We start from the raw sequence: 23,102 nt of genomic DNA, 5'->3' as shown, positions 1-23,102 counted from the left end.
AATTATGTTAACATTACTTACATCCTAGTCCTGAGGTGAGAATAAAAATATAAAAATCCACGTAAGTATTTTAAGCACAAATGGTACACAGTAAACTTAATAACAATAAAATGTTCATTTTTTCTGTTATACTGCTGATTATTAACTACTCAGAAAAATTATCAGTAATTAGAGTGAGAAAACTATCTCTCTTTTAAAAAGTTAGAAAACTACCTCTCAAAATCTTATTACTGCTTTCTATATTATTTATCAACTGATTGTTGCCTCTGTAATTCATTTACCTTTAAAGACCCAATTTAGGTCTTTAAATTTGGTATTACCCAAAATTCCCTTACTGACCTTAATACCACCTCAAAATTTACTCTTCACTAGTCGCTCTACCACTATCCTCACCTCCCTTTTTTGCTCAGTCATGCTCAACAGATGCTCTTAACAAGCAATAAAGAATAAATTTTCCACCCGCCTATATACATTCATATATCCATGCATAATCGATAGAAGAGGTAGACAGAAAATTGATAGGCAAAGAGAAGATGTAAACCACTGTGTCAATCAACGACCTGAGATTTATAGAATACTCCATCTAACAACATCAGGATATACATTTACAAAGTTGGATCATATCCTGGTTTAGAAAACAAGTCTCAACAAATTTAAAATGGATTCACATCATACAAAGTACATCCTCTAACCATAACAGGATCAAATTTGAACAAATAACAGAAAAAACTAAAAAATACCCCAATAGCTGACAACTAAAACACTTCTAAATCACTCATGAGAGTATTTTGAACTAAATGAAAATAAACACAACATATCAAAATCTGAGGGAAATTTATAAGGCTAAATGTTTATATTGGAGAAGGAAAAACTGTCTCAAATCAATAACCTTAATTTCCACCTTACAAAACTAAACAAAGAAGGGCAAATGAAATCCAAGTAAGCAGCAGAAAAGTAACAGAGTGGAAATTGTTGAAATGCAAAATGAATAATCAGTGACACCAAAAGCTGAATCTTTGGGAAAATCAATAAAACTAATAAACCAGACTGATCAGGAAAAAAGATACAAATTGCTGATATCAAGAATGACGAGGTGACATCACTATAGATTTTTCTGATATTAAAAGGGTAATAAGGAAGTATCATGAACAACTTAATCCCAACACATTCAAACATTTATGTGAAATATACAAATCCTTAAAGACAAACTACCAAAGCTCAATTAAAAAGAAATAGGTAACTTAAATAGTTCTAAATCTATTTTAAAAATTGGATTTGTAGTTAAAAACTCTCACAAAGAAAACTGCAGGCCCAAATGACTTCACTCATAAATCCTACCAAACATTTAAGGAATAAATAATACCAATTTTAAACAAATTCTTCCAGAAAATTGAAGAGGAAGAACTATCTTCCAACTCATTCTACAAGGCCAACATTGCCCTGACAACCAAAACTAGACAAAGACATAGTGTGAAAAAAAATATGTGTAAGTCAATATCCCTCATAAACACAAACACAAAAACTCTAAACAAAAAAATTCAGCAGGGCACCTGGGTGGCTCAGGTCGTGATCCCAGGGTTCTGGGATCGAGCCCCACATCGGGCTCTCTGCTCCGCAGGGAGCCTGCTTCCTCCTTTCTCTCTGCCTGCCTCTCTGCCTACCTGTGATCTCTGTCTGTTAAATAAATAAAATCTTAAAAAAAAAAAAAAATTCAGCAAACCTAATCCAAAAATATATACATAGGATAATACATGATGACCAAGAGGGTTTATCAAAGGAATGAAAGGTTACCATTTGGAAATCAATGTAACTCAGCACATTAACAGAATAAAAAGAAAGCATGTGACAAAATCCAATAACTAATCTTATAAAAACTTGGAAAACTAAAAATAAAAGAATTCCCTCAATCTGATAAAGAAAAACCTATGATTAATGTCATACTTAATGGTGAAAGACTCAATGCTTTATTCTTAAGATCAAGAATAATATAAGGTATTTGCTCTCATCACTTCCACTCATCATTGTACTGGAGGTTCTGAGCAATGCAATAATGCAAGAGAACAATATAACAGGTTTCTATACCAGAAAGGAACAAGTAAAACTGCCTTATTGGCAGAAAACATGACAGTCTATTTAGTAAATCCTGTGCAACATACACACACATACAGGCTATTAGAACTAATACATAAGTTTGGTTAGGTGTAAAGTCAACAAACAAAAATCAATTGTTTTTCTCTACACTAATAATAGAGTAATCCAAAATATAAATTAAAAAAATACCACTCACATTAAAATAGCACTAAAAATTACAAAACTCTGGTAAGGAAAATTAAAGAAAACTTAAATAAATTAACAGATATACTTTGTTCGTAGTGTATCTAAAAACTCAGTATTACTAAGATGTCACTTCTCCACAAACCCAACCATAGATTCAATGCCATCAAAATCCCAAACTTTTCCCCCAGAGACTGAAAAACTGATTATAAGACCAATGAGAATACAAAATAATTTATAAGAAAATATTAGAGGATGGACACTACCTGATTCGAGACTTACTAGTTACAATGATCAAGACAGTGTAGTATTGGCACAAAGAAAATAGTTAAGTGGAATGGAATAGAGTCCAGAAACAGATCCACATACAAACTGTCAAGCAGTTTTTGACAAAGGTTCCAACGTAACTTAGTGGAAAAAGGACCATCTTTCCAATAACACTTAAAACAACTGGAGAGCTAAATGCAAAAAACCCCCTGAACTTTGATCCATACATCATGGGACATGTATAAGTTAACTCAAAACTAATTACAGAACTAAATATAAAACCTTAAACTATGAAACTACTAGAAGAAAACATAATAGGATATCTTTGTGACCATGGTTTAGGCAAAGATTTCTTACATACAAAATACCATCCATAACAGAAAAGTGTAAAATTGGATTTCACTAAAATTAAGAACTTCTAGTCTTTGGATGCAAGGGTGATTCAACATTCACAAATCAATCAGTGTGATAGAACAAATCAAAAAGAGAAGAGAGAAGAACCACATGGTCCTCTCAACTGATGCAGAAAAAGCATTTGACAAAATACAGCATCTGTTCCTGATTAAAACTCTTCAAAGTATAGGGATACAGAGAACATTCCTAAACTTCATAAAATCTACCTATGAAAAACCCACAGCGAATATCATTCTCAATAGGGAAAAGCTGACAGCCTTCCCTTTGAGATGAGGAACACAACAAAGATGCCCACTCTCGCCACTGTCATTCAACATAGTACTAGAAGTCCTAGCAACAGCAATCAGACAACAAAAAGAAATAAAAGGTATTCATATTGGCAAAGAAGTCAGACTCTCTCTCTTTGCAGATGACATGATACTTTTTTTTTTAAGATCTTATTTATTTATTTGAGAAAGAGCACGAGAGAGCAGAAGATCAGAGGGAGAAGCTGACTCCCCGCAGAGCTAGGAGCCCAATGCGGGACTCAATCCTGGTACTCCAGGATCATGACCTGAGCCAAAGGCAGTTGCCCAACCAACTGAGCCACCCAGGCACCCTGACAAGATACTTTATATGGAAAACCCAAAAGACTCTACCCCCAAACTACTAGAACTCATACAGCAATTCAATAATGTGGCAGGATACAAAATCAATGTATAGAAATCAGCTGCTTTCTTACACACTAACAATGAAAATATAGAAAGGGAAATTAGAGAACTGATTCCACTGATTATAGCACCAAGAACCATAAGATACCTGGGAATAAACCTAACTAAAGAGGCAAAGGATTTGTACTTGAGGAACTACAGAACACTCCAGGAAGAAATTGAAGAAGACACAATAAGATGGAAAAGCATTCCATGCTCATGGATCAGAAGAGTAAACATTGTTAAAATGTCTATACTGCCTAGAGCAATCTATACTTTCAATGCCACCCCGATCAAAATTCCACTGGCATTTTTCAAAGTGTTGGAACAAACAATCCTAAAATTTGTATGGAACCTGAAAAGACCCTGAATCGCTAAGGAAATGTTGAAAAAGAAAAACAAAACTTGGGGCATCATGTTGCCTGATTTCAAGCTTTACTACAAAGCTGTGATCACCAAGACAGCATGGTACTGGCACAAAAACAGACACATACATCTGGGCAGAGAGCCCAGATATGGACCTGCAACTCTATGGTCAAATAATCTTCAACAAAGGAGGAAAAAATATACAGTGGAAAAAAGACAGTGTCTTCAATAAATGGTGCTGGGAAAATCGAAAAGCTACATATATAAGAATGAAACTTGATCATCCCCCTACACCATATACAAAGATAAACTCAAAATGGATAAAAGACCTCAATGTGAGGCAGGAATCTATCAAAATCCTAGAGGAGAACATAGGCAGTAACCCCTTTGACATCGGCCACAGCAACTTCTTTCAAGACATGTCTCCAAAAGCAAAGGAAACAAAACTGAAAATTAACTTTTGGGACTTCATCAAGATCAAAAGCTTCTGCACAGCAAAGGAAATAGTCAACAAAACAAAGAGGCAACCCAAGGAATGGGAGAAGATATTCACAAATGACACTACAGACAGAGGGCTGATATCCAAGATCTATAAAGAACTCCTCAAACACAACACTCAAAAAAAAAAAAACAGATAATCATGTCGAAAAATGGGCAGAAGACATGAACAGAAACTTCTCCAAAGAAGACATACAAATGGCTAACAGACACATGAAAAAATGCTCTTCATCATTAGCCATCAGGGAGATTCAAATCAAAACCACACTGAGATACCTTACCCCAGTCAGAATGTCCAAAATTAACAAGACATTAAACAAGTGCTGGAGAGGATGTGGAGAAAGGGGAACCCTCTTACACTTTTGGTAGGAATGCAAGTTGGTGCAGCCACTTTGGAAAACAGTGTGGAGACTCCTTAAGAAATTAAAAATAGGGATGCCTGGGTGGCTCAGTGGGTTAAGCCTCTGCCTTTGGCTCAGATCATGACCTCAGGGTCCTGGGACAGAGCTCCACATTGGGCTCTCAGCTCCGCGGAGACCCTGCTACCCACTCTCTCTCTGCCTGCCTTTCTGCCTACTTGTAATCTATCTCTCTCTCTCTCTCTCTCTCTCTCTCTCTCTCTGTCTCTATGTCAAATAAATAAATAAAATCTAAAAAAAAAAAAAAAAAATTAAAAATAGAGGTAACCTATGACCCGGCAATTGCACTACCGGGTACTTAAAAATAGAGGTAACCTATGATCCGGCAATTGCACTACCAGGTACTTAACCCAAAGATACAGATATGAAAAGAAGGGCCATATGTATCCCAACGTCCATAGCAGCAATGGTCACAATTGCTAAACTGTGGAAAGAGCCAAGATGCCTTTAATAGATGAATGGATAAAGAAGGTAAAGTCCATATATATGATGAAGGCCTAAGTATTAGGCCTCCATCGGAAAGGATGAATACCCAACTTTTCTATCAACATGGATGGGACTGGAGGACATTATGCTGAGTGAAATAAGTCAAGCAGAGAAAGTCAATTATCATATGGTTTCACTTACCTGTGGAGCATAAGGATTAATATGGAGGCTATTAGGAGAAGGAAAGGAAAAGTGAATTGGGGGAAATCAGAGTGGGATTGAGATGAGAGACTGTGGACTCTGAGAAACAAACTGAGGGTTTTGTTTGTGGGGAGGGGAGGGGGAGAGGGATTAGTTGAGCCTGGTGGTGGGTATTAAGGAGAGCACGTATTGCATGGAACACTGGGTGTGTGGTGCTTAAACAATGAAATATGGAATACTGAAAAGATAAAATGAAATAGAACTTCTAGTCTTTGAAAACACTGTTAAAAGATGAAAAAGACAAGTCACAGACTGAAAGAAAACATTTGCATATCATCTATCTGATAAATGAATATGTCATTTATTATCTATGAATATATCATTTATTATATCTATGCATATAGAACTCTCAAAGGATAACAAGAAAATAACTTAATTTTTTAAATGCACAAAATAAACAAAATACACCAAAGAATATGTACAAATAGTAAATAAACACATGAAAAGATACTCAATTAGTCATTAGGAAAATGCAAACTAAAACTAAGATACTACTACACACCATTAGGCTATCTAAAATTAAAAAAGACTGATCATATCAAATGTTGGAGATCATGGGGAGCAAATGAAACTTTCACACACTGCTGGTGGGAATATCAAAAGAAGCAACAACCTTGGAAAACAGTTTGGGAGTTCCTTTAAAAAAAATACCATATGACTCAGCCATATTGCTACTAAGTATATACCCAAGGGAAATGAAAGCATATGTCTGCATAAAGACATATCCCTGAATGTTCACAGCAACTTCATTCATAATAGTCAAACACTGAAATCAATCTAAATGTCTATCAATACGTAAGGAGATATACTGTAGTATATTCATGAAAGGAAATAAGACTCAGCAACAGAAAGGAGTATACTAAGTAACATATACAACACAGATAAATTTCTAAAAAACATGCTGAGTGAAAGAAACCAGAAACACATGTACATATTATAACATAGTATTCACAAAAAATTCTAGAAAATTAATGAACCTCTTAAAGATATCCTATTTAGCTTTTGAGACTCAGTCCTCAAATGTCACCCTCCTTTTGAAAACAAATCTACAGTGACATAAAGCAGATCAGTGGTTCTCTGAGGACAGAAATGAAGGAAGAGAAAAGGGGGATTATAAAAGGACAAAAGGAAACTTTTTGGGGTGATGGATCTGTCCATTATCTTGGCTGAAATTAAAGCTTCAGAAATGTAGACGTAACTTATCAAAGTTATCATATTGTGCAGTTTAAATAAATGTAGTTTACTAAATGTCAAAGGTATCTCAAAGTTATTTAAAAAAAAAAAAAAGGAAAAAAAGCACCAATCTGTTTATTACACTGCCCTTTTTAAATAATCCTTTAAAGCTTGCATCATCATCATCTACAAGGTGAGATCTAAATTTTCAAGCATGGTATGCAAAAAGTCTATTTATCTTTTCAACTTCCTTTCTCATCACTCTCCCATGTATATTTTTATTTCAAGCATTTTATGCTGCACAGCTGATATTTGCATACTACTTTTTACATGAACTATTTTCTCCAAGAATCACCTTCTTGAAGATAACTTATGTAGCTTTAAGACTCAGGCCTAAAATGTTCCCTTCTTTTTGAAACCTTTTCAAATAAATACTCTTCCTCAATTCTTTAACCAGGCAGAGCTGGTTGCATTGTCTTTGGTTCCAGCAAGGTGTACCTATTTTGCACTGATCATTTATATGTCTCCCTTCTTTCTCTACAGTATGCAAAAGTAATATATATGTCTTATTTTTACAAACTCAATGTCTAACATATCAACTGCTACAAAGTAAACATGTGTTTCTTGGATCAGATTGCATTGAACTTCCAACTGAATTTCCATCTTTTAATTTCCAGACAAAAGGTCATGATACAGAGCTAGTTACTATGATGCAAACAATATAATGTTGACAGCTTCAGGTTCAATGATCTTTAGAAATATTTTAACATTATTTCCAGCATTCAGAAAACTAGAGACAGTAATTTACCAAATACACCCATCACCCACCTAGATGTGTCGTATATTAACATTTTTCCAAATGTACTTCAGATTTTTTTCTTTTTGCGGGGGAGGGAGGAAGGGAAGTCCTACATATGAATAAAGTCCCTTAGGTACTCCTCCCTCATGGCAAACACTACCCTGTATCTATCATGTTTATGCTTGTGCACATCCCTAAACAATATGAGGTATTCTTCTACTTTTTAAAAAAACTTTATATAGTGGTATTGTACTGAATATATCTTTCCCCCATCTTGTTCTTTTCTCTCAACACTGTATTTTTGAGATATATGATACATATAACTCATTTAAATTGTTCTATAGCTTTCTAGTGTATGAACAATGTCAATTTATCAATTCTCTTTTCAAGGCACACAATTTGCTTCTGATTTTTCACCATGATAAACAATGCTGCTATGATGTTAGACATGGTATATAGACCTATGAGCTTCTCTAAGGAATTCTCAAGTTACTATCCAAACTATACCAATTTTTACTTCCATTGGTAGCATAAGAAAATTTTTATTGCTCCTCATCCTTACCAACACTTAGACTTAATTTTTGCAGACTGAATGAGAATAAGATAGTTATTTTCCCATTTTAAGTTTCATCTTCCTATTAGTGAGACTGAATATCTTCCTGGTGATTTACATTTTCTGTATTTGTTTACATGTGTTTATCAAAACTTCTTTCAAAATAACTTGCATATATTATCTCCTCTTTGTAGGTAAGGAATCTGAGCTTTAAAGACATTAGGTAATTGGCCACAAGAAGTGGTTGAGCCAGCTTTTGCGTTCTCTGGCTGATTCCAGAGACCTCACTCTTGGCTACCACATATAATGGACTCAGATGATAGTTACTTTATGTACTGAGAACCCAGACGGGCACTTAATAGTCTTTGTTTTCTATTTATTTATATTTAAATGAGCAATTTATACTGATTTATTGTCCATCAATATAAAATACAGACCATATATATCAATACAAGTAAAAAAATTAAGACTACCTCAACTCTCCATTCTATTGCTTAAGAAGTATGTATCTCAGTTTCTTCATCTGTAAAATGGAATAAAAACCTCACAAGGTTGTTACAATGATGAATTGAGCTATTGGATATCTAAAGAGCATTGGGACATAGCATATGCTGTACAATTATTTCCCACTATTTGTTTTACATAATCTTCTGCTAGTAATATTGGTTACAATACCTTCTCACAGGCTGTGACTTATCTGTTTCCTTTGTTAAAGTGTGTTTGTTGGACAGAAATTCTAAATTTTAATGGAGTCAACTTTTCCTTTGCTATCTGGGTTCTTAAAACACCCTTCTTTCCCTAATGCTCTCTTTCTTTATGAGATGGCTCTAAATCTCCCTTTCATATCTTGATTTAATATTGCTTATAGAAGAAAAATTTGTATATTCAACTTTAAAGTTATATTAAAATATGCTTCTAAATAATTTTAAAATAATTCTGTTCTCCAAAACAAACCCTCTATCATTTTTTATTACAAAAAATAGTTATTCCTAACCAGAGAGCACATTTATATATTATAAACAAGGCAAGGATTAAAAAACACAACCATATAAATAAAATAAATTTATAACTACTCTTACCCTATGACATCTTTCAAAGGCTTGTTTGGTTTCTTGTAAAAGATTAACCACCACTTCTTGAGATAGGAAAGTTTCCCCATGAGTATCGATACTTGGCCCCAGTGGTAAGTTGGTACGTTGTCTAATTTTCTCTTTCAAATCCTGAATACTAATGCATCATAACAACAAATGAAAAGAGAACACTTTACACAGATTTCAAGTACTCTTCAACTTAGTATACATCATCAGAAAAAAATGGACTAATTGCCAGTCCTAGAAGTTCTAATTCCAATAATTAGTTCTACAAAGTAAAATAAGCCTTCATCTTTTAATCTTTTTAAAAAAATATTTTATTTATTTATTTGACAGAGAGAGACACAGTGAGAGAAGGAACACAGCAGGGGGAGTTGGAAAGAGAGAAGCAGGCTTCCCGCCAAGCAGGGAGCCTGATGCGGGGCTTGATCCCTGGATTTTGGGATCATGACCTAAGCTGAAGGCAGCCGCTTAACGACCGAGCCACCCAGGCGCCTCAAGCCTTAATCTCTAAACAGAAAATTATCTTCTGAAAAATGAGTATATTTGGAGTTATGACCCTTAAATTCTCTCTCCGCTCTATAATTCTGACTCAACAGCCAAAAGTTTCTTGTTTGGTTTCCTTATAAAGTGGACTATTCCAAATAAGTTAATATAACTAACGGTCCTTCTTAAAATAAACTTTAAAATTTCATGTTTTTTAAATACATTTAGTCATTTGAGCATACTGCACATTTCTTTATCATTATTAAACAAGATATATTAAACATAATTTAGCTTTTCTTAGTGACTGAGGGTTACTTTGAACATTTACTATATGGTGGTATCTCTAGAAGATTGGATTTCTTTTGCTCTTAGAATACCTAGCTCTAGACCACTATGAATTTTTTTTTTTTTTTTAAGATTTTATTTTTTTGAAGCCTGGGTGTCTCAGTTAAGCATCTGCCTTCAGCTCAGGTCATGATCCCAGGGTCCTGTGAATGAGCCCCGCATCAGGTTCCCTGCTCAGCAGAGAGCCTGCTTCTCTCTTTACCTCTGATCCTTTCCCTGCTTATGCTCTTCCTCTCGCTCTCAAAATCTTTTAAAAACAAATAAATAAAGATTTTTTTCTTTTTAAAATAATCTCTACACCCAACATGGGACTTGAACTTAGAATCCTGAGGTCAAGAGATGCATGCTCCACTGACTGAGCCAGCCAGGCACCCCAAACTATTACTTTTTTTTTTTTTTAATTCTCATGGTTGTTCTTTAGTTTATCTCTTCCCTTACTTGCTGCTGCCTTTCAGATGTCACTTCTTATTCCTAATTATAACCACTCCCTGATCATGATTTAGTATATGACCAACTGGGAAACAAGAAACTGATTTGAGTGTACTCTATATTCTAATTATATGGGTCTGCTTAAGTCATTCTGCTTCATTCTAGAATCAAATGGGTTGAGATCTGGATAAGAGGTACCACTAATCCTATAGCAAATCATTTTTTTGTAGTATGTGAATAATTACAGGTTTCAAGATATTAATTTTATCCCCAGATCATCAAAAAGCTCAAGGTATCTAAACTGTAAACTATTTGCTATTTTTTCCCCCACACCTGCAACAACAGAAACAACGTATTTCCTAGTTAATAACCTGGAATAATTCACTCAATCTGGGGGGGGGGGGAAGGAGACTATAGAACTCTTTATAGTGCTGGTATTCTGCTTTACATTTTAATTATATTATGTTGCATTTCAACACGTGGCTCAAGAGACAGGATTTGATCAATGGTGTAAATGAGCTGAGTTAAAGGAGTTCTTCACAGAAAACTCACTGACTGTTAATATTTGACAACTTTGTCCAAATATAATAAAGTTCTTAAAATCTTTAGCTTTAACTACAACATTTAACAAAAACACTCACCCTCCTGTGCCAATGGATCTCTTCTGATGGTTTTTTGAGTCATAATAGCGCTGTAGGATCATAGCACTTCTGCTTTTCAAATATCCAGTCTCCACCTCAATATAGTTCTCCAAATAGGAAATGAAAATGGATTTGATAAGCTTAGACAAGAAAGTCTGTTTATCAGTACCTAAGTTAAACTCCATCAACTTGCTGGAAAGATTTGTGGTTCTTTTCATGGAAAAGGGGGAAAAAAAGATTAATGTATATTTTAGGTATAGTGACAATACTAAGGAATATATATTTTTACAATGTGATTTTAATAACATGTTAAACCACCATTTCTTAAACCTTGAAAGGCACTTAGGATACAAAGAGCAGCTGCACAGGGCTATATGTAATGCAGAAAGGGTATTACAAACAACACTGCAGTTTAGAAAACTGACTACAGATAATTTTGCTTCTCGGAGAGGAAACTGAGGCAACCAACCAGTCTAGAAATGGCAACAGTGGCAGAATGACTTCAATATGTTCTAATGCCATTCCTGATATGGTATCTACGTCAGAATACTGAGAGATCTACTTTCTTTCATTCTCTTTTTCTTTTTCCATGTAGACTTTCCTCTAATCTTTTTGTTTCACATTATTAAAGACAGGCTCACGATAAAAGTTGTCAAATAAATACTTGGGATGGACTTCCTGACTATGATTAATTTTGAAAACCTTCCTCTCAAAATGATAACACCGATGAACAGTAAAAGGACTGGGGGAAAAACTCCACAAGAAGCTTCTGATACAGTATTTCCAAATATTACACTTTCGATTACAAAGCCCAAGGTAAATTTTCATATATACTTACGGCTGAAACTGTCATTTGCTAAGAATTTGTGACTTTCTCAATTTCTAACGTTTTAAATGCCAAATAATGTAATTATACTGTCTCTTAGAGAAAAAAGAATGAAAGAACAGTGAACTAGCTTACAATTAAAACCAGAAACAAAATTTTTGAGTCTTAACGTAAAAAAAAAGTTAAAGTACATGACTATACAGCATAATATCTAATTCCTTAAGTTAACAAGCTAAAAATACTGCTCTTTGTACAATAGTAGTCTATATAACTAAGATTTAATGCTAAAAGGTATACTGCTATCTGACAAACTATTACTAAAAATTCCTGAATACTTCATTTTCTTTTTTTTTCTTTTTTTTTTTTTTTATTTTTTATAAACATATATTTTTATCCCCAGGGGTACAGGTCTGTGAATCACCAGGTTTACACACTTCACAGCACTCACCAAAGCACATACCCTCCCCAAGTATGAAGAATACTTCATTGTCTATTAAAAAAAAAAAAAAAAAAAAAAAGGAAAGGAAATCTGAGCTGCTACTATTTTCCCATTTTCTAGCAATTAAAAGTATACCTTGTATATAAATCATAGAGATTTTTGAGATACTGCTCTGCATCAGACTTCCTGCATTCTTCTAACTGGTCTTTCACAAAAGTCTGGAAAAAAAAAAGTCAACATTTTGTCATGTAAGTAAATATATTTTTCTCTAAAATTATTCTACATTCTTTAATTGTTCTGATTAAAATACGATGGTAAAGGCAATGCATGGAAAATATACCAATATAAAAAAAACAAGGTTTTTAATTTTTAATGCTTCTCATATTTACATGTTCATCTATAGCCCTCTTGGGAATAAGTATTAAGAATTTCAAAATATCTTTTCTTTTGAAACTGGCCCATCTTGCCTCATAAAGTACATTTAAAAAGCAAAACCTGAGGTTATATTGATATAGTCAATTCCTTAAAAGCATTTCCCAAACTGTGGCCTGGATATAACCCTAGTGTTCCTTGACACATTAACAGATACTACTCTAAAATTGGGAAATGCTGTACTTTACACTCCTGTTTCCAGAGAATCACAATACACATTAGTACTTTCAAAGCATATGAAAAGTCCTGAATTATGTTTCAAAAAAAACACATCAGTGTTGCTTAATCCAGTTTGGGAAACGTTGCTTTAATGTATAATGCTATGGGAGTCAGGTTTGTAAATTAAATTACTGTGTTTTTTCTTTTAATATTAGTACATATTATAAAAAAATTCTACAGATTGCACTTGCAATTTTTACTCAACTTCACATATGCCATCTATTGGTCAAAGTGAGCACCCAATAAAAATTAAAATCTGAGGCTACCCCTCTATCCCCTCTATAACCTGTTACAACTACTACTGCTATTGGAATAAATTTCAAACGTGCTCTGATGATGCTTAGTAATTATGATTAGTACCTTTTTTCTTGATGAACAGTATTTTTTTTAAAAAGCATGATATTGTCATTCCTTTCCCCTTCCCTGAATAAACAGATTATTATCCCAAAGGGCATTATATGAATAAACTAAATTTAAAAAAAACTTTAAAAACAGAGGAAAAAAATTCACATATTGCTTTAAGAACCATTTAGTTGATGTTTAAAATTACCTGCAGTTTGATTTCAAATACATTTTGAATAAGTTTAGCCAGTACTGTTTCTGGATTACTAAAGATATCTCCAACTTGTTTGTTCACCCGTTGACAGAGTATTGCTGCATCTTCAAATATATCATTTCTCAAGTAAGCACCCTAAATAGAGCCATTTTACATAGTGAATATATAGTTTTTAAATGGTTCTAAAAATACAGATTAGCATAAAATAAAATAAAATCCAATAAAGTGTACTATTATGTTACCTCTTGGCACTGCTTTATATAAACATCAACACAGTGGGAATAACCCTATGAAGAAGAAAGAAATACATTATCACAGTTCTGGTTTAACTACAATAATAATCATAATAGTAATAATCTCAATAAAAGAATTATTATATGCAATAAAGCTATGTCTATGTCCTAATGAATCACCAATAGTAATAGTTATTGGACTTAAGTAAAATTAAATGTAGAAAACTAATAACATAGTATCTTCTCTCAGTTGCTTCCTTTTAAATTGATCACCTGGTTCATATCCTTGTAGCACTTTAGAATGAAAGAACACTGAGATAAGATTTCTGTAAAGTCTTTTGCCCTATGATCACCTAGCCATCTCCTTCAACTCTAAAACATGTTGTGTGCACACACCCACACACCGATTCACAATCTTGACAAGGGGTTTACATACGTACATACGTATATCTTGTATGTATGTACATGTATACTTATGTATGTACTTCCTTCTTTACTCTCTTGGGTTCAAAGCATTTGTGTTCCCCTACAAGAATTTGAACAGAGCTGTACTCAACTGGCCTTCTGGAAATTTACTTTTAAAACTGAACCTATTTTAGCAGAATATATTTAAACAAATAATTTGTCATTTTAAGCTCTCTATAATGATTTTTATTCATTAACAATTCATACATTAAAAACAAGTAAGCAGGGGCGCCTGGGTGGCTCAGTGGGTTAAGCCACGCTGCCTTCGGCTCAGGTCATGATCTCAGGGTCCTGGGATCGAGTCCCGCATCGGGCTCTCTGCTCAGCGGGGAGCCTGCTTCCCTCTCTCTCTCTCTCTCTCTGCCTGCCTCTCTGTCTACTGTGATCTCTCTCTGTCAAATAAATAAATAAAATCTTTAAAAAAAAAAAAAAAACAAGTAAGCAATGCAAAGTATACTATTGTTTAAAGAGCCATTCTCAATACTCATACAGGTATTTTACTTAAATGAAAAGTCTAAAAAATTACTTCTATTTCCCTACTTAGATACAAATATAAAGTTTTTTATATATATTTTTGTATGTATTTATTCTTTTCTTTTAGATTTTAGTTAGTTAACATACGTCATATTATTAGTTTCAGTGGTAGAATTTAGTGATTCATCACTTACATATAACACCAAGTAATCATTACAAGTGCCCTCCTTAATGCCTGTCACCCATTTACCCCATCTCTCTCCACCTCCCCTACAGCAACCCTGTAATCCTTATAGTCATGAGTTTCTTGGGGTGCCTGGGTGGCTCAGTCCGTTAAGCGTCTGCCTTCGGCTCAGGTCATAATCCCTGGGTCCTGGGATCAAGCCTGATATTGTGCTTCCTGCTGAGCAGCGAGCCTGCTTCTCCCTCTTCAAATAAATAAAATCTTAAAAAAAAATAAAAATTCCTTACGGTTTGCCTGCCTCTCTGTTTTTATCTTGTTTTTCCTTCCCTTCCCCATGTTCACCTGTTTTGTTCCTTAAATTCCACATATGAGTGAAATCATATGCTATTTGTCTTTTTCTGCTTGACTTATTTTGCTTAGCATAATACCCTCTAGTTCCATCCACATCACTGAAAATGGCAAGATTTAATTCTTTTTGATGGCTTAGTAATATTCATACATATATATACACACACACACACACATCTCTGTGTATACACACACACACACACACACACACATCTCTGTGTATACACACACACACACACACACACACACACACACCCTCATCTTCTTTATTCATCAGTTGATGAAAACTGGGCTCTTTCCATATTTTGGCTACTGCGGACATTGTTGCTATCAACCTTGAGGTGCATGGGCCCCTCTGAATCAGTGTTTTTGTATTCTTTGGGTAAATACCTAGAAGTGCAATTGCTCATTCATAGGGTAGTTCTAGTTTTAACTCTTTGAGAAATCTCTGTACTGTTTCCGGAGTGGCTGCACCAGTGCATTCCCACTAACGGTGTCCCTTTCTCTATATCCTCACCAACATCTTGTTTCCTGACTTGTTAACTTTAGCCATTCTGACTGTTGTGAGGTGGTATCTCATTGTGGTTTTGATCTGTATGTCCCTGATGCTCAGTGATGTGGAGCATTTTTCATGTGTCCACTAGCCATTTGTACGTTTTCTCTGGAGAAATGTCTGTTCATGTCTTCTGCCCATTTCTTGACTGGATTTTTGTTTTCTTTCAGTGTTGAGTTTGATAAGTTCTTTAAAGATTTTGGACACTAACCCTTTATCAGGTATGTCATTTGCAAATATCTTCTCCTATTCCATACATTGCCTTTTAGTTTTATTGATTGTTTCCTTTGCTGTGCAGAAGCTTTTTATCTGGATGAAGTCCCAATCATTTTTGCTTTTCCTCTACAGCCTCTACAGACATGTTTAGTAAGAAGTTGCTGTGTCTAAAGTCAAAGAGGTTGCTGCCATGTTCTCCTCTAGGATTTTGATGGATTCCTGTCTCACATTTAGGTCTTTGAGCCATTCTGAATTCGTGTATGGTGCAAGAAAATGATCCAGTTTCATTCTTCTGCATTTTGCTGTCCAATTTTCCCAACACCATTTGTTGAAGAGAATGTCTTTTTTCCATTGGATATTCTTTCCTGTTTTGTTGAAGATTAGTTGACCATAGAGTTGTACGTCCATTTCTGGGTTCTCTATTCTGTTCCATTGATCTGTGTGTCTATTTTTGTGTTGGTACCACACTGTCTTGAAGATCACAGCTTTGTAATACAGCTTGAAGTCCAGAATTGTGATGCCACCAGCTTTGGTTTTCTTTTTCAACATTCCTTTGGCTATTCAGGGTCTTTCCTGGTTCCATACAAATTTTAGGATTGTTTGTTCCAGCTTTGTGAAAAATGATGGTGTTATTTTGAAAGGGATTGCACTGAATGCACAGATTCCTTTGGATAGTACAGACATTGTAACAATGCTTATTCTTCTAATCCATGAGCATGGAATGTTTTTCCATTTCCTTGTGTTTTCCTCAATTTCTTTCATAAGTGTTCTACAGTTTTCAAAGTACAGATCTTTTACCTCTGTGGTTAGATTTTTCCTAGGTATCTTATGGTTCTTGGTACAACTGTAAGTGGGATTGATTCCTTGATTTCTCTTTTTGCTGCTTCAATATCGGTGCACAGAAATGCAACAGACTTCTTTGTGGTTTTATTACCTGTGACACCGCTGAATTTCTGTATCAGCTGCAGCAGTTTTCTATGGAGTATCATATCATCTGCAAAGCATGAGCTTGGATTCTTTGGTAATTCGGACGCCTTTTCTTTTTGTTGTCTGACTGTGGAGGCTAGAACTTCCAGTACTATGTTCAACAATAGTGGTTAAGAGTACACATCTCTGTCATGTTCCTGACCTTAGAGAAAAAGTTCTCAGTTTTTCCCCACTGAGTATGACAGTAGCTGTGGGTCTTTTATATATGGGCTTTATTATGTTTAGGTATGTTCCATCTATTCCTACTTTCTTAAGGATTTTTGTCAAGAAAAGATACTGTATTTTGTCAAATGCTTTTTCTCCATCTATTGAAAATATCATACGGTACTTATCCTTTCTTTCATATTAATGCAGTGTATCACACTGATTGATTTGTAGATATTGAACACCCCTGCAGCCCAGGAATAAATCCCACTTGGTTATAGTGAATAATCCTTCTGATGTACTACCGAATTCAATTAGATAGTATCATTCTGCATCCACATTCTGTATCCACATTCACCAGGACTGTATATTGGTCTGTAATTCCCCTTTTTAGTGGGTTCTTTTAAAACCTTCTGGTTTTTGGATCAAGGTAATGCTGGCCTCAAGAACAGATCTGGAAGTTTTCATTTCATTTCTATTTTCTGGAACAGTTTCAGAAAAACAGCTAGTAATTCTTCTTTAAATGTTTGAGAGAATTCTCCAAGGAAGCCATCTGGCCCTGGACTCGTCTGTTGGGAGATTTTTTACTACTGATTCAATTTTTTTTGCCGGTTATGGGTGTGTTCAGGTTTTCAATTTCTTCGTGTTTTAGTTTTGGTGGTTTATTTGTTTCTAGGAATTTATATGTTGGCATATAATTGCTCATAATATTCTCTTATAATTGTATTTCTGCAGTGTTCCTCTTTCATTTATGATTTTATTTATTTGGGTCCTTTCTCTTTTGTTTTTGGTAAGTATGGCTAGGGGTTTATCTTTTGTTAATTTTTTTTTCTTTTTTTTAAAGATTTTATGTATTTATTTGACAGAGAGAAATCACAAGTAGATAGAGAGGCAGGCAGAGACAGAAAAGGAAGCAGGCTCCCTGCTGAGCAGAGAGCCCGATGCAGGACTCGATCCCAGGACCCTGAGATCATGACCTGAGCAGAAGGTAGCGGCTTAACCCATTGAGCCATCCAGGCGCCCCATTTTTTTTTTTTTTCTGATAATCACTCTTTTCGTTGTTGTTGTTGTTGTTGTTAATTCTTTCAAAGAACCAGCTCCTACTTTTGTTGATCTGTTCCACTTTTTTTTTAAATTTCTATATCATTTATTTCTGCTCTAATCCTTATTACTTCCCTTCTCCTGTTGGATTTAGGCTTTATTTGCTGTTCTTTTTCCAGTTCTTTTAGGTGTAAAATTAGGTTATGTATTTGCTTCTTGAGGAAAGTCTGTATTGCTATATACTTCCCTCCCAGCACCACCTTTGCTGTACCCCAAAGGTTCTGAACTGTCATGTTTTCATTTTCATTTGTGTCCAAGAATTTTTTCAATTATTCTTTAATTTCCCAGTTGACCCATTAATTCTTTAGTAAGATGTTCTTTACCTTCTATTTACTTGTGGTCTTTCCAAATTTTTTCTTGTGGTAGACTTTGGTTTCATAGCATTGTGGTCTGAAACTAAGCAAACACTATTTCTTTAAGCACTTTCTTTGTAGAAATACAATGCCATACAGGGATTCTTTCCCTAATTCAAATTCCAAGAAGACAATATTCCTTTGTATTACCACGTGATCCTCTGAATTTAATTAAATCTTTTACTAGTTACATTCCATCTACTCTCTGATTCCTACATTCCACTAGAAATTTAAAGCTAAATCTTTTTTTTTCAAAGATTTTTATTTATTTATTTGACACAGAGAGATCACAAGTAGGCAGAGAGGTGGGCAGAGAGAGAGGGAAGCAGGCTCCCCACTGAGCAAAGAGCCTGAGGCAGGGCTTGATCCCTACCCTGAGATCATGACCAGAGCGAAGGCAGAGGCTTAACCCACTGAGCCACCCAGGCGCCACTAAAGCTAAATCTTCTTGCTTTCATCCTATTACATGTTTGACTAAAAACATAAATTATTTAAAAACAAAAAGACAGTAGGATTTTCTCTGTCAACCTATATAAAAATCAACTGACAAAATATCAATATTTTTGAATATAAAATAATACCTAAAATTTAATATTTATGTGAAATATATATTCAAATATCAAAACAATAAAAATTGTCACTGTGATACAGTTATACAACTATAATAAAATCAGAGACTATACTATACAGAATTTATATAATTTCTACAATCTTAAAAACTAAACTTCGTTTTTATTAATTACTATTTACCTTAAAATGAAGCAAAACTGCTGCTACTTCTCTCATTCTGGAGATTTCACCTCTTCTTTGAGCACTAGTAAACTCCTGAATCAGTTGGCATTCTAAATCATGGTATTTACCTAAACATAAAAAGAAAGTCATTTATCTACAATGGGACATTCAAGGTATTCAAGTTATTTACAAACATATAAATTATTTACAAATATAATGACAATGGATCTACCTTTCTTTTTAAAGAATTACAAAAACAAAGTGAATCTAGCCTTATAATGTACCATGATACATAAATCTATTATTTTCAACACAATAAAATATTCCCAACCAGTGATCTGATTACCATTTACCAGTGTTACTTAAAAAATCAGTTAACTGAGATAAACCTCTGGATTTCATTTTTGATAATAAGAGATAGGAAAAAATCTTAAACCTAAAGCTATAGAAAGGGTGAAGAGGACTATAAAACTCCTTACTAGAGATCAGAAGTCTTTACCATGAACAATGGTGGATACAACACCAAATCTCACCTTAAGATAATACATAGCATCTGATTCACTCCATTACAGAGGCTACTAATGTTCTGAATGAAAACCTGAACTTTGGACTTATCTATAGTAATCAAAAACAGTGCCAGGAAGTCCAACTATCTATGTCATTCTGATGTAGCACTTCTTGGAAAACAAGTGGCTCTCTGAACCTTCTATGCAATGGCATCCCAAACATGACCCAGGTTACCACAGGAGCCTACAAATATTGTGGCTTTTCCAGAAACCTAGACTGACCTACTTAAAATATAACCCAAAGATTGAAAAGAATAAAACTAATCATGTAAGGAGTCGTATCAGTACCAAAATGCTTATATGCACTTGGCCTTTAAAAAAAAACACCTTCTTGAGACATATATGTATGGATATAAAATAATCTCCAAGATACATTGTTAAATTAAAAATACATGGTATAAAACTATTTGTATAGTATGCTAGCCAATTATTTTAAAATAACTGGGGACAGTAGAACTAAATTCTATACACACACATGCACGCACGCATGCACACCCACATGATTTTTCCTATGCTTACATATCTACAGCACACTGAAGAATACACAAGAAACTGGTAAAGATTATTTTAAGGAAGAGAAGTCAAACTCAGGGATGGGGAGGGAGGATGACATTGTTTCCACTATCTCTCTTTTTACTATTTTTTTTTCTTTTACACAAGTATTTTTATTATCTATTCAAAAACTAAATACTTTAATATGCTATTTTAAATACTTTTAAATACTATTAAAAACTTACTTGCAATTTTGGATTTTACTTCTGAAAACCTGAAAGATAAAAATCAATAATAAGGTTCATTAGTAATGACAAATGTACCATAGTAATCTAAGATGTTAATAAAAGGGGAAAAAAGAATCTGGGGAGTATAAGGGAACTCTTTTTACTAAAGGTAATCACTGGGAAGAAGAGACAGAGGGAGGGAGGAAAGGAAAAGGAAAAGAGGGAGGAAGGGAAGGATGGAGGGAGGGAAAAAGGGAAGAAGGGACGTGAAGAATAAAGAAAGAAAGAAAGCAGGCAAGACAGCCAGCCAGCTAGTCAGCTAGCCAGCCAGCCAGAAGAAAAAGCAGGCCAGGTAACAAAACTGAATTGGGGCAATTCAGATGGGGTAACTGGTTCTCATTAATGAAATTCTCATTGAATAACCAGTAACTTCTTTTTTTTTTTTTTTTTAAAGATTTTACTTTTTTTTTTTTTTTTTAAGATTTTATTTATTTATTTGTCATAGAGAGAGAAGCAAGAGCAAGCACAGGCAGACAGAGTGGCAGGCAGAGGCAGAGGGAGAAGCAAGCTCCCTGCCAAGCAAGGAGCCCGATGTGGGACTCGATCCCAGGATGCTGGGATCTTGACCTGAGCCGAAGGCAGCCGCTTAACCAACTGAGCCACCCAGGCGTCCCAATAACCAGTAACTTCTTATAGAGGGAGAAGTTCTATATGAGACATTAACAACTCCACCAGCTCCAACACTGAGCTACTATTTCAACACATTATTCACTAACATTTTAAATTCCTTGATACTTATCTATTTGCCCCTTCTGTTGGATTTTTTCACATAAAATTCTATTATTGTTATTTAAAAGAAAAACAATGATAAGTATATGAAAAATAAAAGAAAAGCCATAAAAAGGATCCAGCAACATGTCTTACAGACTAACCATTCAATCTTTGCAAATTCAGAAACCAAAATATTACATACTAGCATACGCTTGAAATTTTTAAAAACTTAAGTATTGGGGTGCCTGGGTGGCTCAGTGGGTTAAAGCCTCTGCCTTCGGCCTAGGTCATGATCCCAGGGTCCTGGGATCGAGCTCCGCATCGGGCTCTCTATTCAGCAGGGTGCCTGCTTCCTCCTCTCTCTCTGCCTGCCTCTGCCTACTTGTGATCTCTGTCTGTCAAGTAAATAAATAAAATCTTAAAAAAAAACAAACCAAAAAACTTAAGTATCAAGGGAAAAGATACATCATGGAAAATTAATGTTGAGAGATCCTATGCAATCAGTTTGGAGAGGAGGATAGCTGGCAAAAGAGATGGCAAAGGCAGATAAAGAAGGTAATAAAAATTTAGAGTTATACAAAATTGATGTATCAAAGTCATGGTGGATTAGAGAGTGCATGTAAGGCCATATGATCGTTCTGAAAAAATTAAATCTAATTAGGACATATATTCAATTCCAAGTCTCGGTAGAGAGGCTAAAACAAAACTGTCAAGAAAATTATATAGCTGAGAAGTGAAAGATGATGAGTATATATAGAATAGGATGGACAGATTATCCAATAATTATCAAGCACCTTTTGTGAGCCACACATTTAACCTACTTAAGTAAATGGTCCAACTCTGAAATGAGATAGAGAGGTTTTGGGGATGACTTTAAAAATCATTGCTCATGAAGCACCTGGCTGGCTCAGTCTGTACAACATGAAGCTCTTAATCTCTGGATTGTGAGTTCACAACATGAAGCTCTTAATCTCTGGATTGTGAGTTCAAGCCCCATGCTGGGTGTAGAGATTAGTTAAATAAACTTTAAAAATCAATCAATCAATCAATCAATCAAGGAGATGGGAATGATAGTTCTTGGTGAGACTAAAGCAATATACTGTAATATTTATATTTTGAAGATACCATTTCTTTTCTGATTTTTTCGAAGTATATATATTTTTTAAATACTCTTATTTATTTGAGAGAGAGCAGGGGAGGGGCGGAGGAGAAGCAGACTCCCCGCCAAGCAGGGAGCCTGACACAGGCTCGATCCTGGAGCCCTCAGATCATGACCTGAGCCAAAGGCAGACACTTAACCGACTGAGCCACCCAGGCACCCCTCAAAGTATATTTTAACACAAAATATGAGCTCAATCTCTTCAATAAATTTTAGTAACATAACAAAGATTTTCCCTAAGATTTTCAACTATGTTTTAATGACTTAATATTTCTTTATAAAATATATAAGACTATCTTTCTGGCCCTAATAAAATATTATGTTAATAAACAAAACAGAGGGTGCCTGGGTGGCTCAGTGGGTTAAACCGCTGCCTTCAGCTCAGGTCATGATCTCAGCATCTCTGCTCAGCAGGGAGCCTCTCTCTCTGTCTACTTGTGATCTCTGTCAAATAAATAAATAAATCTTTAAAAAAAAAAATAAACAAAACAGAA

General features: G+C 34.7%; 1 protein-coding gene across 1 annotated transcript in view; it reads right to left on the bottom strand.

Moving 5' to 3' along the window:
* The window catches only part of EXOC5 (exocyst complex component 5), a 63,383-nt gene that overhangs the window by 11,681 nt on the left and 28,600 nt on the right, over positions 1-23,102 (bottom strand). The window contains exons 6-12 of the mRNA XM_082735077.1: positions 20,697-20,725; positions 19,412-19,521; positions 13,846-13,890; positions 13,598-13,738; positions 12,532-12,614; positions 11,132-11,341; positions 9,219-9,366 (exon numbers count right to left, since the gene is read on the bottom strand). Of these exons, the coding sequence (XP_082591203.1) occupies positions 9,219-9,366; positions 11,132-11,341; positions 12,532-12,614; positions 13,598-13,738; positions 13,846-13,890; positions 19,412-19,521; positions 20,697-20,725 (766 nt within the window). The remainder of the gene's footprint in view (positions 1-9,218; positions 9,367-11,131; positions 11,342-12,531; positions 12,615-13,597; positions 13,739-13,845; positions 13,891-19,411; positions 19,522-20,696; positions 20,726-23,102) is intronic.

The sequence above is a fragment of the Mustela nivalis genome (genome assembly GCF_964662115.1).
Source record: "Mustela nivalis genome assembly, chromosome: 6".
NCBI classification, from domain to species: Eukaryota; Metazoa; Chordata; class Mammalia; order Carnivora; family Mustelidae; genus Mustela; species Mustela nivalis.
This window is presented reverse-complemented; position numbering and strand designations above follow the sequence as displayed.